A 19019-nucleotide genomic window follows, 5' to 3' on the forward strand; every position below is an offset into this window, starting at 1 on the left:
TAAACAAGATATTAATAAACTCAGTAGGAGCTGTGGGTGCCCAGCATCTTCTGAAAAATCAACTCCTGTGTTTCTCAAGCTGGGCAGCCAAAAGCTGGGCAGCCTGAAACACTTCTGAAAATTTACACCTAATTTCTCAAGTCCACACAACATGTCAGCTGCAAAGCCAGATCTAGAACTCAAGAGTTCCTTACATTCCGATGATTCTCATGTCTCTAAACCACACAACTTTAAAGTAATATGCTAAAACAGCAATTTAGCTACTTCTTGACATTTAGATGTGAATAGGTTTTAGTCCAATCTCACAAAATTCTGCTTGCCCGGCACTAGTAATTAAACAAAAAAAAATTACCATAGAGAAAAGTTAAATGTCATAGTGCTAGTGAAAAAATAATGGTAGAGAGCAGTCAAGCTTTGTGCTTGAGTTAATGAAGTTTCACAATAATCTTGAAAGGAAGGGCTTGTCCACATTCCAGAATGACTTGCAAAATTTTATTAGAGTTTCTCATTTTGAGAGCAATTTACTTCTTAGTATTTTGCAAACTAAAACATCATCTGAAATTGTTGCCATTTTGAGCTCTAATTTGGTCAGCTCTTACAATGCAGTTTGACAAAGTATTTTGCAACAGGATATACTTACCCCGCTAGCGAAGTATGTGTCTAAAACTTTCAGACCACAATCTTTACGCTTTTCATCTGAAGACACTTCATACTTGGCCTAGGGAAAAGGAATGAAAATTAAATTAGATCCATTGTTACCTCATACTGCAGTAGTAACTGTGATGCCATGTGATTTCTATCACAAATACTGGGAGGCATCTCACCTATGGATTATAAACTGTTTTCACCTATAGCGTTCAAGAATTTAGGGATTTTTTAGGATGCATACTGAAACAGATAATTATCCACACCATCTAAAAAAAAAAAAAAGGAAATATGCCAAAACTGTACCTCTCCTAAGACATATTGAAACTGGAGATTTGATTTGTAAAATCCCAGAAGCTATGCCTTAGAAGTATGCACAATTACACTGAAATTATATTTCACATAATAGGAAGCCTTACACAGCAGGATGATGTGCATAATCTTAGGCTAGTTAGTCTGACATCACTTCTAGGCAAAATAATGGAAAAGCTGATATGAGATTCAATTAAGAAAGACTTAAAGGATGGGACTATAATCAACACCAGTCAACACTCTTTTATGGATAATAGGTTTTCAACCTGATTTCACTTTTTGAGATTACAAATTTGGTTGATAAAAGGTAACTGCATACAGATAATAGACTATGTAAGGCATTTGACTTAGTACTGCACAACAACATTCTGACTGAAAATTAGCACTATAAAATATCAACCAAGCACATGTTAAATGGAATTAAAAACTGGCCAAGTGATGGATCTAAAAAGGTAGTCGTCAGCCTCATTAAATGGAGGTTTTCTAGTGAGATTCTGCAAGATTGGTCCTAGGCCCAACATTTTTTATCAGCAATCAAGAAGCAAACATAAGAATCACTGCCAATAAAATGTGTAGTTGACACAAAAATTGGCGGAGTGGTAAGTATTAGCTAGGACAAGGCAATCATACAGAGTAATCAGACTTGCATGGTAAACTAGGTCCATTCAAACAAATGCAAGATCACACACATAGGAACAAAAAAAAAATATAGGACAAAACTACAGAATGGTTGACTCTATTCTGGAAAACAATAACTCTGATTAAGGGGTCACAATAGACAAGCAACTGAACATGAGCTCCCAGAGCGATGCTTTGGCAAAAAGAGCTAAGGCAATCCTTGGATGTATAAACAGGAGAATAATGAGTAGTTATAGAGAGGTGACTTTACCTCTGTATACAGCACTGAGGAACAGATATGGAATAATGCATGTAGGTCTGGTGTCCCTGTTTTTAAAAGGATGGGGAAAAATTGGAGAGAGTGCAGAAAAGAGCCGCAAAATTGATTCAAGGGCTAGAGAAAATGTCTTACACATTGAGAGATTTACGTTCCCAATCTTCTTAGTTTATCAAAAAGAAGATGAGTAGTGACTTCATTACAATACCTTCACAGGGAGAAATTATCAGGTAATAAAGGAGTCTTTAATCTAGCAGAGAAAAGCCTAACAAAAACTAGTAGCTGAAAGTTGATGCCAGATACTGGGCACAATTTTATAAAAAAAATGAGTATGATTACTCATTGAAACCAACTACCAAGGAAACTTGTAGATTACCCTTCTTTTGATGTCTGCAAATCTAGACTGGATATCTTTCTGGAAGGTATGCTTTAGTCAAACAAGTTACTGGAGTAACTTGGAGAAATGTAATGGCATGTGATACACAGAAGGTCAGACTAGAGGAGCTAATGGTCCTTTTTGATATTTAAACCCCTCCTCCCCCAAACTATGAATACAGAGCTTCATCAGTTCAAAGATAACTGTACAGTAGAAACTTAACTGTTATCACTCCCCTGTGAAACAGGAAGGTATTATCCCTACCGTATACACACACAGACTGCTCAAGATAAAAGTTAAAGGGACACACAACAGGAATCTTGTTAAACTGACTCATGATAGAGAAACAAGGTGAGTGAGGTAGTATCTTTTTTTGGACCAACTTCACTGGTCTACAATTTTTGAGAAGTCATCTGCTTCAGAGATAAAATGTGATATTTATTATGTATTTTGATGTGCTGAATTCAAATATGACAATTAAAACAACTGATTGGCTACTGTTTCTAAGATATTTAAGTTTTTACATTTTATGTCTATGTATATTGTGTAGATAGTAGAGTTTTAATCATAAATTGAAACCTAGGTCTTTTCATGTGTTTATGGTTGCTTTACAGGATAATATTTCACTTGTCCTGTTTATGTAACACTTTAAAAATCAGCAAAAGGGTTATATAAATAAAATTTATTATGAAACAAAAAGCAAAAAAACTATTATGTACATAGTTTAGTCCTATTCAGTGTCTACTCGGCGCTTCTTGGCTTGTCTCTTGTATTCATTAAATGGAGCATCTCTGGTCACTGTCCAGCAATAGTCTGCAAGCATTGATGGGCTCCATTTGCCCTGATAGCCTGCCAGGAGATTCCACTGCTATAATCTGGAGCCCAACAGTTCTGCCTTACTCTTGGGTAGTTCCAAATCCCTGACAAGGTCATTCAGTTCACCTTGTGTTATGAGCTGTGGTTCAGAGGAGGAGGATGGGAGAAAATGTGGGTCCTGTGACATTGATGGTTCAGGACCAGAAGTTTCATCCTCTTCCTCTTCCTTGTCTGACTCAAGTGAGAATGATTCTGGTGCATCAGGAACCGGCAGTCCTTCTCCGTGGGGTACTGGGCATATAGCTGATGGAATGTTTGGAAAATGCACAGTCCACTTTTTCTTCTTTGACACACCTTTCCCAACTGGAGGCACCATGCAGAAGTAACAATTGCTGGTATGATCTGTTGGCTCTCTCCAAATCATTGGCACTGCAAAAGGCACAGATTTCCTTTTCCTGTTCAACCACTGGCAAAGATTTGTTGCACAAGTGTTGCAGCATATGTGTGGGGCCCACCTCTTGTCCTGATCTCCAATTTTGCAGCCAAAATAAAGGTGATAGGCTTTCTTAACCATAGTGGTTATACTGCGCTTTTGTGATACAAAAGTCACTTCACCACAAACATAGCAGAAGTTATCTGCACTGTTCACACAAGTATGAGGCATCTCTGCTCACTTTGTCTAAACAGAAATGTGTCCCTTTGCAAAATCAAACACTGACAAATAAGAGAGCACCACACTGTATGATTTCTAGAGCTGATACAGGGCAATTTGTTCAGCAGAGTGATGTAAGCTTCATTATGATTGCATCATCCATGACGTCTAGGAATAACATGATGCAATTCATATCATGTATGACGTAATACCAGCTTCAGATTGCATCATTCATTGTTCTGCCTAAAAAGCAAGTACTGTCCAAACCCAGTCATAGATTTATTCATAGATCCAGTCAAAGATGTATTTTAGTCATTTCTGGTTTAAATTGAGATCCCTTCCCTTTATAACTCACTTCTCCTCCGCCATTCCCAAGTCAAGGGTTGTATATACTGACTCAATAGCATATCTTGAAAACTAGAGCCAATCAAAAATTTTAAGCATCATTTTCGTTCTCAGTGACCCAGAATTAGTAAAGTTGGACTACATTTATTTCAGAAGCATTTTGGCTGTAGAGCAGTGCTGCTTGTCTCTCTCACTAACAAAAGTTGGTCCAGTAAAAGTTATTACCTGATACACCTTGTCTCTTTAATATCTTGGGACTGATATGGCTACAACAATAGAGAATTCCGATTTCTGATACAGCACCCACTAAATAGTAGATCTTGAATTTAAAAACAAAATAATATCTAAATAAATGTCTTTGAAATAATATTCTCCTCTCCTGTTGACATTTATGAGGGTCTATTCAGCAAAAAAGAAACAGTGAATGAGTGAGGGAAACATCAAGACTACATATAAAATGCCATTAAAAGCACAAAGTAAAAAATGGAAAGAGAAAAAATTGCTAACAATATAGTTAATGAAAGCTTAGATGTTAATAACTACAGCAGGTACATTTTCAAACAAGTGTTATTTCATGTTCAGTGTTGAAATATCTAGGGGACTCATTTTCAGAAGTACTAACACCTATATCACCAAATGAAGTCAATGTATACAGGCACTACACTTCTCTGGAATGAATAAATATCAGGCTCTTCAGTGTCTCAAGTTGAGCACCCAAATATAAAGACAACCAAAATTAGAAGCTATTTTTGAAATTTTGGTTCTAAATGACTTACCTAAAATCACAGTCAGCAGCACAGCTAGGACTGGAAATCCAGACTCCCTAGAATCCAGTCCCATGATCAACCTAGTAAATTATCCTCAAGACATAGCTTTTCTGCTTGAACATTTTGATCTTGATCACTTCAAAAAAATTCAACCATTAAACAATTAAGTCAGTACTTTTGCTATCATGAAATTCAAGTAATATCTATAGTGGAAATACAAATTCTGCAGCAATGATTGATCAGCTGCAGCACATTGGGTGTCTTAACATTTTTATATTATGCCAAAGAAGTTAGTCACCTAATATAAACTTTTAGCCTTATAGTTTTATTTCCACTAATCAGGGACAAGCATTTCATCTAATTTAGAGAAAGTTAAAGAACGCTTGCTTCAATGTAATCTAATTTCAAATAGTCTGCATAACAAAAAAATTAAGGAAGTTTGAGTCACTACCTCAAAGTGGAATTTCTTCACACTTTCGTAACCCCCACTCCGGATATTGGAATGGATTTATGGTAAGGTGAGGAGACTAAAACCTATTCAATCATTTTCTCAACTCTTCCTTTTCTAAAGCCATACAACTGCCATAGGTGCTGGGACTACGGATATGGGGGGTGCTGCAGCACCCCCTGGCGTGAAGTGGTTTCCATTATATGCTGGGTTTACAGTTTGGTTCAATGGCTCTCAACATCTCCACTATAAAAACTGTCCCAGCACCCCTGCAACTGCATGAAGATTTTTCAAACGATTATCCATCTTAAAACTAACAATACATAGACTATGTAGTCTGGCTTAACTCTACCTTGAAGTTGCCATTTCAGCCTCCCAACATATTTATGTTGTAGAAATCAAGTTGTCCCTAGGATAATAACAGAAAATACACTAAATTGCGAGATGCACTAGGCTCGTAGAGTTGTTTTTTTTTACGGATCCTCCTTCCCTGACTCTATACTGTATTTCTGTGTCTCAAATATAGTTCCTGCCTGAATATGTGGAAAAATTTAAATCCTATGCTGAACTGCATATGCTGAAAAACTTTGAAACAGCTTGTGTTCTCAGGACTCTGTGTAATTATGATATGCCAAAGGAGAAAGTTTATTGAAAATTAGGTCATTATTTGACTACAAGAAAACTGGCTTGTCTACTTCACTCACACCATTACTTTTGTTTGTTTTAAGAACTTGAGTTAGCTGGCTGAAGCTCAATCCAGAAAAGAAAGAGGGTATCCTGGTTGGTTGAAGACCTATCTGGAAGAGATGGCAGATATTATAACTGACCCCTTCAACTAAGAGGGTATGCCAGCCCTTAGACTGTAAGATTGACAACTTGGGGTTATATTAGATCCTGGGATGCTTCTGGTTTTATCTGGCAACAGCAATTCTCAAGGATGCTTCCTCTCCAAAACTTTTCAATTGGGGGGAAAAAAATGCAAACTCTCTCCTCAGATCTGGGGCTCACAACAGCTATTTATGCCTTTGTGAGATCCAGGCTAATTTAATAGGAACAATATATACAAAGCTATACAAATAGACTCTGAGGCCACTCAGAAGATACAGCTAGTGCTGAAAATGGCTGGTGCTTAATTAGCAGCATGGGTCTCCCATGAAGGATGACATGCGTGGCAAAGACAACATTGCCTTAGTGTTAGTTTCTAGGAATTGGTTTTGTTCCGTTATCTTAGGTATATCTATACTACAAAGTTAGGTCAACATAAACTGCCTTGAATCGATGAGTCTACACTTAAAATTTGTCTCTCATCGATGTAAGTTCTCTATGACACAGATATAGTAACACCACCTCCCCATGAAGCACTGAGTCATGGTCAACCTATTGAGGTCAACACAGCCCAAATGCAGACACTGCATTACCTATGTCAACCCTAGCAATCCTCCAGTAGCTGTCCTACAACGCTCGACACTGACCATTCTAGTCACAGTTGTGAACTCCACTGTGCAGGGGATACGGAGACTGAAAGTCCAACTCACCCTCTTTAAAAGCCTGCACATTTTTGAAATGCCCTTTCCTGATTGTCCATCTTGATTAACACAACTGGCAGCTCTCCATTGTTATGTGCAACTGTCTGACTATGCCAGCTACATGCTCCAGATGTGCTCCAGCCTGAAGTAGACTGGAGATATTGGCTCTCGGCCTGTGGGGAGAAAAGGCTGTTGCAAGCACAGCTAAGGACCAGATATAGAAACAAGTACAACTATAAGCAGATGTACATGGGATGTAGGAGAAGGGGTAAGACAGCAATCAGCAGCAGTGCCATGTGAATGCAAAGGAAGTATGGCAGGCATATCAGGAGGCCAACAACTGATCTGCTGCCAAGCTGCAGACATGCCACATTTACAAAGAACTGCATGCCATACTTAGAGACCTCCTGCACCGCCCCATCCACCCCCCTCTGGATACCTCTGAGGAGCCTGAGTCACAAGCCCCTGGCATGAACAGCAAGGAAGAGACAAAGGAGGAGGATGTGGGACATGTGACCAAGGGGTGGGTGAGGGCCCAGCTATGCCCCGAGCCAAGGTCTGTTTGAGACTCCACCACAGTCCAGTCAGTCCCAGCAGTTGAACATAGGTGAGCCCAATGCAAGAGAAGAAACCTCAGGAAAACGTGTAAATTTATTTCCCATTAGTGATAGTGCCCCCCAATTTAGCAGGAAACAGCTACTGATTTTTTGTTAATTTACTCATACTAGAAGAGGTAGAGTAGCAATCTACTTTTCACTCCCTTGTAGAATTAAGCAGAGGGGGCATAAAGAGCAGTTTCTTTATGTACACAGGGATGGCCATTGAAGCCTCCTGAGATCTTGATGAAACTTTCATGGTGGTACACTGCAATCCTCTCCCAAAGGTTTCTAGGGATGGCACCCTTCTTTCTTTCTCCTCAGTAGGACACTTTTCCACACCGGTTGGAGAACTTTGGCTTGCACCATTACAATAAGTAGGTAACAGCATACAGGCCCCAGGTGGCTCCAGGATGTCAGCAGCAGCTGTGTTCTCTGTGCCTTTGTTACCCTCAGGAGAGAGATATCAGCTAAAATTACCACTGCCTGTGTAAAATGGTGCCAGTTTTCAGTGCCATTGCCCTGTACTCAGTTTCATGCAACTGAGCAATTCCCACCTCATTTCCCTCACCCGTGGCAGGCCATGCTCACCATGGCTGGCGCTATTAGTGGCACCATGCACAAGCACTCCAAAGTAGAAGTGTCAATAAGCATGTCTTGTTTAAACCTTTAGGGGAACAAGGGAAGGGAGTTCTGAAACTTAACTTTTGTTTTCTGTAGCAACTATACTGATAATGATACCTCTGTGTGTTTTATCCATAGCTGCTGCCATTGCAGCCTTGAGGAGTTTCCCCTCCACACTTGTGGAATGCCTGAACCAGATAAGGAGAAGAAAGAAGAGGACTTGGGAAGACATAGTCGGTGAGATTCAGCAAGTCAGTGATGCATCAGATCATGACCAGAGGGCCCGGAGGATGAATACTGCAGACTGTATGGAGGAGGAAAGAGTGGACAGGAGAAATCCCTAGGAGAACCAGCAGGAAAATGAGAGGGAGATGCACCAAGATATAATGGGCTTCTTTGGCTGAAAACACAGATGCTGCAGATTCTTGTGGATTTACAGGTTCAACAATCATGGGCTAGCATTCCTTTGCAGCCCATGGAGAACTCCAGTATAGCACCTCACTACACCCCGCCTCAACCTTCCATGTGGGATCAGGGGCTACATTCCTACCCCTGCCACTACACTCAGGGGGACATTAAGGACAACCACAGCTTTACATATACTGACCTGTGAGAGCCACAGCTAACGTATGTGTAGCTAAAATGGATATGAATGGTCCTTCCCCTTCTTTAACCTCAGTTCCATACATTTATTAAGGTTCTAAAGTATTTGCTTTTAACTTGCACAGAATTTATTTTGAAGTAATTACATTACTCGATGAAACTCTATTGTTTGGGAAATAATTTATGTTTATTAGTTCCCAATATATGTTGCAGAATGCCTAGCAGTAGTGAACCCACCTACTTTCTTGCTACTGTACAATGTGACAACTCATAGGATCAGTGACAAAACCATGTAATAATCATAAATGTACACCAAACACCACAAAATTAATAGGTGCATTATCAGTGTCATATTCTTAGATGTACTTCAAGCATCACACAATTCATAACGGGCCCCCAAACAGCAGGGCCACGTACAGCACAGTACACCACAACACATTACTATAGCTCACTGGTAGTGTTCTTTCAATGCCTCCCTGAGCCATATAGCTCTGTATTGAGCTTGTATAATAGCCCTTGTGTGCCTATTCAAACTCAGCAGACAGCCACTCCACCTTAACCCCATGGCAACTTTCCTCTCTTTGCTTCAGACATTATATAGGACACAACAGGCAGCTATAACCATTGGGATATTTTTCTCAATCCAAGCCAACCTTGTGACTAAGTAACACCAGCACCCCTTTAATCTACCAAAAGCGTGTTTAACATTCTTCATCTGCTACACCAGCAGTTGAATATTTCCTTGGTGCTGTTGAGGTGCTGGTATACAGCTTCGTGAGCCAGAGGAATAAGGAGTAGGCTGGGTCCCCCAGGATCACTATTGGCATTTCAACATCGCCAATGGTAATCTATTGGTTAGCAAAGAAAGTCCATGCTTATAGCTTTCTGAACTGGCCTGTGTTCTTAAAGATACAAGCGTCATGCACTTTGCTTGACCAGCCAACTTTTATGTTAATGAAGCATCCCCAGTGATCCACCAGTGCTCATGTAACCATAGAAAAGTAGCCCTTTTGTTGATGTACTTGCTGGCAAGGTGGTCTGGTGCCAAAATAGGAATATGCTTCACGCAGTTTGGGAATCCCATTCCTGCAAATCCATCCAATACAATCCACACATTGCCAAGAATCACCATCCTACATAGCAAGAGATAGACTCATAGACTCTAGGACTGGAAGGGACCGAGAGGTCATCGAGTCCAGTCCCCTGCCCTCATGGCAGGACCAAATACTGTCTAGACCATCCCTAATAGACATTTATCTAACCTACTCTTAAATATCTCCAGAGATGGAGATTCCACAACTTCCCTAGGCAATCTATTCCAGTGTTTAACGACCCTGACAGATAGGAACTTTTTCTTAATGTCCAATCTAAATCTCCCTTGCTGATTAATGGCTCTGCAAACTTGCATCACAACAGTCCCCCCCAGTGGATTTTCCAATTCCAAAATTACTTCCTACTGACCGATAGCAACCTGGCACTGCAAGTTTCCTCTGTGGAGAAGTAAACTGCAATAGCTCTGTCAGTGCAGCTCTCGTTCTGGTGTTCCAGCTTTGGGGCAAACTCAATATACAGATCCAGGACTGTGGGCTTGCGCATCCAAAAGTTCTGCAGCCACTGCTCATCATCCCAAACGTGCATTATGATACAGTCTCACCAGTCAGTACTCATTTCTCAGGCCCAGAAATGGCACTCCATCATTTACAGCTGCTCCGTGAATGCCTCCAACAATCTTGAATTGGTTCTTGCTATGTCTCACAGCAATCTGCCCTTCAGGAAATCATCATGTTCCCTCATCTCTTCTTGCAGCTCTGCAAATACCAGAGTATTGTGTGTCCTGTGTTTGGAATACTCATGGCAACAGTTCAGAGCTCTGCAGGCTTCATGTTTCTATCAGCGATGGTGGAGAGTGACAAGTCCCACATGGTTCGAGGGATTTTCAAAATAGGCATGAAAATTATAGGATAGAGATGACATTATGTGGTGGAGAAATCTGCATAATAGGAACTTGTCCCCACAGTTCCAGTCACCCCTGTGTGACTCATTTCTGCCCCACCATGCATTGCCAAAATGTCCTGAAAGACATTGTGTTGGAGAACAGTGAACTGAACACTGGGCTACCTAGCCATGGTGCATTGCACTGTGCATCAACACAATCATTTCCGGGGAGTACATGCAGTACCAATGCAAGAAGCCAAGTACACATGCACACAAGCAACATACTAACTGTGGAAGCTTTACGTCAAGGTAACTTGGGTTGGCAAAAATTTGTAGTGTAGACATACCCTTAGGTCAGTGGTTCTTAACCTTTACTGCAGCCTGCACCCCTTTGGTTCTCAAAATATGTTCTTGCACACTTTAAACCTAGATATATTTTTGTTTGCATATTACAGTAATTGTTAAATGTATAATGTTAATAAATATATAGGTTTGATGAACAAAATAGGTATACTTATGTGCCTGTGCTTAATTTGTGTTTTTGATGATTTACCTTCTTAAAAAAATCTGGCATGTCTCAAACCCCCAGAAAGGGCATCTTACACCCCCAAGGAGTGCGTGCACCGCAGGTTAATAACCACTGCCTTAGGCTATGTCTACACATACAGCTGTGCAATTGTAGTGCTACACTGTAGACACGACAGCATTCTCCTATCACAGTTAATCCATCTCCCTGAGAGGCAGTAGCTACGTCACCGGAAGAATTCTTCCATTGACCTAGCACTGTCTATACTGGGGATTAGGTCAGCAAAAATCTCTCTCAGAGGTGTGGACTTTTCACACTCCTTAGAGAGCATGTGTCAATGTAAGTTTTCAGTGTAGACCAGCTCTTAGAGAGCACGTAACTAAACTGATATCAAGTGAGATACTGAAACCTAGATCTATACATAAGCAGGAAGAGCATTTTCAGTGAACTAAGGTTTCCCCCAATGGAGCCCAAATTTATTGACCTCTAAGGCACACTACAAGACGTACAAATTTACTCCAGATTTTGTCAGAACTTGTAGCCATTAAGGGCATTGAATTTCTTTTGCTGAGCTCTCTTTAGTTGATACTGAATCAGTTTTGCTACATTTTAATAGTTGTGGTATTAGTATGCATTTGGAGCTAACGAATGTGGCAGGCACATTTTATAAAACTTTAAAATAGGCTATTTGCGCCAGTTCCTAATTCCTCAGAAGAACAAGGCTAGAGAACTTCTAGGAGGAGTCTACTACTTACCACTGCATCCAGGAATTCAATGCATGTCTTCAAATCTGGCCTAGTGTCACAGAACTGTCTGAAGAGAAGTCTCCCTATAGGCTGCTTGTCACAGAGTTGGTTATAGTTTTTTTCTGGGTAAAAGAAGAGATTAAACAGATGACATCATTACAAGCCAGAGTGCTGTTCCTCACACCACTTACTATACCAATTTAAGACTGCAATAGAAAAAGCAACATTTAGAGCAAGAGTTCTCAAACTGGGGGGTTGGGACCCCTCAGGGGGTCAATGAGGTTATTACCTAGGAGGTTATGAGATGTCAGCCTCCAGCCCAAACCCTGCTTTGCCTCCAGCATTTATAATGGTGTTATATAAGTATATTAAAAAGTGTTTTTAATTTATAAGGGGGGAGGTAGCACTCAGAGCTTTGCTATGTTAAAGGGGTCACCAGTTCAAAAGTTTGAGAAACATTGATTCAGAGCATTTATATTGCAGATTCCCATTCAGATAGCACCACTAAGATTTCATGCAACCATTAACATGTCAAAGGAGCACGGCTAAACCAGCTGTAAAGGTCACAAAGGAAAGTGACAGAGACTTGCTTACCACCACTGCTGCCTCCAACATCCCACCCCACACATACACAAAATAGCATAAAACTTTTATGTAACCTTTCTGCCCCTCTGAGTTGGCAGCAACAAGGGCCAGGTTCAGTATCCAGGGGTTCCGTTTCAATAACACAATTCAAAACCGGCTTGAGCCCCCACCCAGTGACCTGGGACAATTACATACCACCCCCCCGGGTGCCTCTAGGAGGCAATATTTCCCCACTCGCAAGCACGGAGTCCGAGTGTAGTAAAATCCTTTTAATAAAGGAGGGAAACAATGCGGCATTACGTTGGAGAAACACCACAAACAGAATTATAACACAAACCACAAGCAAAACCCCCACCTCCAAGTACGTTTGGCAATGTCCTTTCCCCCTTAGGCTCTTAAGTCCAATCAACCCAAAGTCCAACAACCCAAAAGTCTCTGTTTCTAGTCAGTGCCACCCCAGAGTTCAAAAGTTTATCTGCAGAGTTCCCCCCCTCCAGCCTGGGTGGAAATGGGGGGGCGTACACAGGGTGTTAAGGGACACCTTACGTGGGCCAGGGGCCAACTGCTCTGCCTTTCCGTGGAGTTCTGCTGCAGCCTTCACCATGACCAGCTCCACTCCACCAGCTGTGCCGCTCCTCCAGCTGACCCGTGAGCCGCTCCAACCGCCCTCGCAAACTGCTCCACTCTGCTCACTCTTCCATGGGCTGCTCCAACGCGCTGCAAACTGCTCCGCCTCTCCATGGAGTTCTGCTGCTGCCTTCACCATGACCAGCTCCACTCCACCAGCTGTGCCGCTCCTCCAGCTGACCCGTGAGCCGCTCCAGCCACCCCCGCAAACCACTCCACTCCGCTCACTGTTCCATGGGCTGCCCCAACGCACTGCAAACTGCTCCGCCTCTCCGTGGAGTTCTGCTGCAGCCTTCACCACGACCAGCTCCACTCTGCTCACTGTTCTGTGAGCTGCTCCAACGTGCTGCAAACTGCTCCGCTCTGCCAGCCGCTTAGCGATAGATCTTCAGGCTCCCCCACTAATTAACACAGCACTCAGTGATCTCTGCTCAGTAAGCTTAGCTCTTTTAGTGATTTCAGCTTGTAGTAGGGAACCCCAGGTGCTGGTGCACCATTGGCCCAACATGAATTCAGCTCAGCAGCCTCTAGATGGACTGCTAATGGATTCAAAATTAGTTCTGCTCTTCAACAGTGGAGAGAGGAGGATGTGCTACTGGATGTTCCAGTCCCTCAAAAGGGGCCCATACCATCAGGTACACACACCAGTCCCCAACCTCTCTCATTTCACTGAGTTTTGGCACCCATGTCCCTTGTCTAGCAAGTGCTACTTAATTGATGTTGAGACATCTCTGTCATAAAGCAGTCTCACAGTTCCTCATTCACATAATCAGGGTGATAACACTTTATTCCTCCTGCCCAAAAAACAAAGAAATTGGGGATCCCAGGGCTGTCAAAATAACCATCCCAGGCTGCTGTGGGCTATGCTAGGTGGGGTGGGTATGCCAATGCAAATACCTGAAATTCCTTTCCACACTCCCCATAATTCACCACCAGATGTGAGGGTAGAGCTCATCCTGACTCTGCTTAAATTTATATTAAATTAGCTGCTAATTGCTAATATATTAAGGAAAAACACTTGCTAAGGTCCTGTATATTACATAGTGGAGTGCTGGCCCCAATGCAAACAAAAGCAAGCTGATTCTGTAGACCTTACTAACATGAAGAGTCTCATTAACATAAACAGGACTACTCATGTGACCAAGTACTGTGGGATCAGCTTCCCTATTTGAATTCCACTATAATCATTTGACCAAAATACCTGTGGTCCATATATTCGACATCAGATAGGGGTTAGTAAAATATCAATTATTTGTATTATTGTAGCAGCTAGAAACCCTAGCCATGGACCAGGGCCCCGTTGTGCAAGGTGCTGTACAATCAGTGAACAGAAAGACTATCTCTGTCAAAACAGTCTTACACTCTTAAGTAATGCTTGGAGGAAAGTGTAAAATCCCCATAATGAACTATTATGCAATAACAAGTTCATCGGAAAGCTTCTTCCGAAACCAAGCAGTTGGCCAACATCCTGGAACAAAGATGAAATCAACATCTTTACTCTTCCTTCAGACAGTATGCACATTAATGATGCACATTAAGGAAAAGGGTGTGTTTTTTTAAATAGATGTGTCCAAGGACAACTGGATCTTGAATTTGGGAGCCTGCCAAGGTGGGTTTGGGATGTTTTTCTGGTGGGCAAGGGAATAAAGGCTAAAGAGAGAAAAGGGGGACAGGGAGGACAAGAGAGAGAGAGATCAAAAGCGGAACAAGAAAAAAAATGTGGATTACGGTATTAAACAGTACAGTCAAATTTTAGGGGTTGGGAAACAAAGCTGATAGTTCCTGTTTGTCTTACAGATGCCAAAGCTGATTAAGAAGTTTTATCTTGGTAGTTTTATTTGCAACATCTCTGTTCAAAGAAAGAATTAATGCACTTTCATGGTAGCTTGGTGCTTACACAGAAGCTTTCCGGTTCAAAAGGTTTCCCACTGAAAGGGGTTTACATTTTGATTTCAGTTCTTCAGAGCTAATTTAAAGAGGCTTTAAAAACATAAACAAAAGAAATATCCAATTTGAGGCAATTATAGGTCATTGCTTCAGAAAGGTATGTTGTCACAGTCACAATAGTATACCCAGATTTCCTTGAACAGGCCACTCTAACATTGTTGCTAGTAACTTGTTAGCATCTGCAATTTTAAACAGTCTGATGAGGATGCTTGGTTTTTGAGACCCAAACCAGAACATAATGATGTCTTTAAATCACAGGTTAATGAGATTTCAGGAGCAGTTTTCTTGGACACAATCAACAGTAGCTGTGATGATTGCTTTCCCCTCAGGAATTCTCAATTAAATTAGAGGACTTGAGGTAGGATTACAAATTAGCAAACTATCTAGTCAGAAGCAAGAAGAAATACCTTCATTGGATAATGGCATATTCCCACAAGAAATTAGACTTGCATATTATACACACACACACCCCTACCGATTGAATGTCTAAGGTCTTCACAATAACTGAGATGTGGTAACTTTAGCATCTCCTTCCATTTCTTACTGCGTCCATTCCATTTGCCACACCCTCCTAAAAGGAAAACAAAGCCTTATGTAAACAAGAATAGTCTACAAGTCAATGCAAAACTACAATATGCTCTCTCTCTCTTCTACAGAACATATATTGTAGCCTTGGGTCATTCTCATTTCTACAGAGAGGTGCCAGATATTTTGCAAGTGGACTGGACTATTTTTTCCTGCAAGCAAGGGAATCTAAACAAGCAAATGTGAGTCTCCTAACAATTCCCTCATTGTCTTTAATATCTCTTGTGTATTCCAATTTTCTACCATGTGCAAAAATGTTTAGCCTCCAGGCACTTTTACTTCCATGCAGAACATCATCCTTTCGAACCCATAATTCAAATTAACTCTTAAAATTAGACATAGGATTGTGACCCATCCACAAGATCAGAAAAACTTCCATCTATCCAGATGTGCATATTTTATAAGAAAATTCACAGCTTTGGAGAATCTGAAAATATCTAGGTATATTCAAGCAGGTTTAGGATATGTCAGAAGTCTATAATGAATTTCCTTCATTAGCATTACAATTTCAATATCATGTTAACAAGTGTGTTTAATGAATCTTTAAAGAAAATAAATACAATCCCACATGTATATTGTGATGCCATACAGAGTTCAATCAGTATCTTGAAGGTTCAATTTCAAAAGGTTCTCAAATGCATCTGGCTCCCTTTACCTTCCAAATGGTTTTTATTTTAAAAAGGAAGCAAAAAAGTGACAGAACAAGGAAACAACACAAGACTGAAGTCAAGATATTATGACCATTAAAGTTAAGGAATTAAGCACTTAAAACTCAGGTTTACTGCAACGTTAAAAAAACAATTTGTACGTAAATAGCCTTTTCTATTCTATTTTCCATGTAAGAATAAGCATTAATACACTTCTACCCCGATATAACGCTGTCCTCAGATGCCAAAAAATCTTACCGAGTTATAGCTGAAACCGTGTTATATCGAACTTGCTTTGATCCACCAGAGTGCCCAGCCCTGCCCACCCAGAGCACTGCTTTACCACGTTATATCTGAATTCGTGTTATATCGGGTCACGTTATATTGGGGTAGAGGTGTACTACCACTATTATGACAGCACGTAGGAGCCCAAATCATGGACCAGGACCTCGCTGACCACTGTACAAATACATACTGTACGTTTTATGGTACAGACTATATAATATACAGGACAATCAACATGACAGAATTAATCGCTGTAGAAACTGAACCTTTTGAAGGCTATCAACTCTGATGTTATATCAAGAGTATTTTTTCACATTTCATAACTACAAACAGGATTTCATTATTAATTATCTCATGAAGGTATATTTAATTCACTTCTTGTAAGATGTAAGATGAAGGTAACAATAAGATGAAGGTAACAATATAAGAGCTTTAACCTCTCTACACTTATCAGACCTTAAGAGCTGTATTTTCTGAACACAGTGAAGATGTGTATATGTATGCATTTTGTGGAAAGGTTAAGTGATCAATAGATATGATCATTTTAAAAGAGATTGTTATGAAATGTATCAGTCTAAGCATATCAAAATATTTCAGTTATGTAAACTTCATGCTTCACAGAGGTTTTTAAAAGCATTTAATTTTACATACTGAACCAATACAAACGTGTATCCACATGACAGAGCGGAAGCAAGACAATGAGACATTTTCAAAGCCTTATTCTTTAGCAATGAAAATATCTCAAGATATTGTTAACCACACTTGGGAGGGGACAGGAAGGGTAGTTGTGCACAACATAGTTACAGATTTACCTCAGTGTTCTATTTTTCTCTAGCTCTACCCAGCCTCAAAATTCACCACAAAACTGCAATATTACAATATCTTCACAACCAACAATCCCAGTTTAGGAGGATATCGTCAATGCTCCAGTAAAAAAAAAAGTTTAACATGTCTGTCTGTGAGTGTAGTCTGATCTTTCAAAGAGACCCATCTCTGGTGGGAGAAGTGGGGGGCCTGTGAATCCAGGAGAGGTCAACTTTGAAGAAAAAATTGCCAAGTCGGGCAAGACTATGTATGGTAATATGCCTAGGAACCCTAACAGGCATGCATGTGCTAAATTCCCAAATGCCCCATTGGTCTTGGGTCCTGCTGAACTAGTTCGTTATTGGCATTCTATTGTTACTTTTCTAAAGTGGGGCTGACAAGACAAAGACACTGCAATTGCAGCTTTGAACAGGCAATGTTGTATAAGGTATCAAACAACCCAGTTAGCGTGTCTGATGGCGCACTATAGCAGATGAGAAGGACACATGCTTTGTGACTGCAACATTTTGTTGCAGAAAACTTCTGATCTAGGAAGTATGCTAAATAAACAAGCTTCTAAAGACACAGAAAAAGTAAGAAACACCAATAAGACCATTGCACTGATCACCATAGTTCAGGCCTCAATCAGGGCCGGCTCCAGGCACCAGCTTATCAAGCAGGTGCTTGGGGCGGCAACTCCAGAGCGGGGCGGCACTTTCAGGTATTCAGCAGCAATTCGGCGGAGGGTCCCTCACTCCCGCTCGGAGCGAAGGACCTCCCACTGAATTGCCCCAGATCGCGATTGCGGTTTGGTTTTTTTTTAGCTGCTTGGGGCAGCAAAACCCCTGGAGCCGGCCCTGGCCTCAATACTGGTAAATAATCAAGAATGCCTGCTGGTACTTTGCCCCAAATATTATCAGAAATGTATAAGTCCTTTGTTCCTCAGTTTACAAAAAGGAATTTTTAAAGATCACAATCCAGTCACATTCATCCTCTTATATGAAGTTGAACATCTTGTTCATGATATACTACAGTCAACAGCTTATTTTATTCACTACAACCAGCCTGGTTCTTTCTATGTGCATCTCGTTCCTATTATAATTAGGAACATATCTACAAGCATGCAAAGAACAAATCAGGCTATCCAATATTGAGAAGACTGCATGCATCATTAGAGGATCCAGCAAGGTTTTTTGGTTTTGTTTTTTTAAAACCACACTCTTAAATATGTTGTTTCTATTAAAAATTGTGCAGGAGGGCAATTTGCTTTTCAGCTAAAGACTCATCTTATTGTGCATCTTGTTACATTTCTGTAGCTATTCAAAACCTGCTATAACTGAGGCTGTAATGATTATGCTCTGTGACAATATCTATTGCTTCCAGAGCTCCTGCTCTGAAATCTCACTGAGAGGTGTTTCAGACAAATTCTTATAGAAAGACCAGTGCTGTGCTTTGCAAAACAGAAATGATGAAACTGACAGGTTCTGAACTCTCTGCTTTATGGCTGAGCAACAGGCTTCAAATGTAAGAGAGCCCTAGTTAAACATAACACATGTAGACAAGCAACTGAATACTGACAAAATGCAGAAGTACTTATATACAAAGTCTAAATACTAAGATGGGCGAACTAGAATGCCTGGCATTAAATGAGAATATTAATATAATAAACATTAAGGAAACTTGGTGGAATGAGGATAATTAATAGTGCAAGGTAATACCAGGATACA

At 40.7% G+C, this 19019-nt stretch overlaps 2 protein-coding genes and 1 long non-coding RNA gene across 5 annotated transcripts in view; 1 reads left to right on the forward strand and 2 right to left on the reverse strand.

The window, feature by feature from the left end:
- The window catches only part of LOC127048395 (uncharacterized), a 69244-nt gene extending 59197 nt beyond the window's left edge, over positions 1-10047 (forward strand). Inside the window, exons 2-3 of the long non-coding RNA XR_007773641.1 lie at positions 5985-6099; positions 8141-10047. This is a non-coding gene — a long non-coding RNA (uncharacterized LOC127048395). The remainder of the gene's footprint in view (positions 1-5984; positions 6100-8140) is intronic.
- Positions 1-19019, reverse strand: part of GRK4 (G protein-coupled receptor kinase 4) — a 102550-nt gene that overhangs the window by 56002 nt on the left and 27529 nt on the right. The window contains exons 2-4 of one of the 3 annotated variants that reach the window (XM_050947708.1): positions 15447-15542; positions 11822-11934; positions 641-718 (exon numbers count right to left, since the gene is read on the reverse strand). In XM_050947708.1, the coding sequence (XP_050803665.1) occupies positions 641-718; positions 11822-11934; positions 15447-15542 (287 nt within the window). Of the gene's footprint in view, positions 1-640; positions 719-10066; positions 10414-11821; positions 11935-12943; positions 13426-15446; positions 15543-19019 lie in introns of those variants that run through there. The other 2 variants (XM_050947706.1, XM_050947709.1) reach the window with 2 other exon arrangements.
- ADD1 (adducin 1) overlaps positions 4733-19019 on the reverse strand; it is a 262757-nt gene continuing 248470 nt past the window's right edge. Inside the window, exon 18 of the mRNA XM_050947469.1 lies at positions 4733-4743. Within this exon, the coding sequence (XP_050803426.1) occupies position 4743 (1 nt within the window). The 3' untranslated portion in view covers positions 4733-4742. The remainder of the gene's footprint in view (positions 4744-19019) is intronic.

This window comes from Gopherus flavomarginatus, chromosome 3, assembly GCF_025201925.1.
Source record: "Gopherus flavomarginatus isolate rGopFla2 chromosome 3, rGopFla2.mat.asm, whole genome shotgun sequence".
Classification (NCBI taxonomy): domain Eukaryota; kingdom Metazoa; phylum Chordata; order Testudines; family Testudinidae; genus Gopherus; species Gopherus flavomarginatus.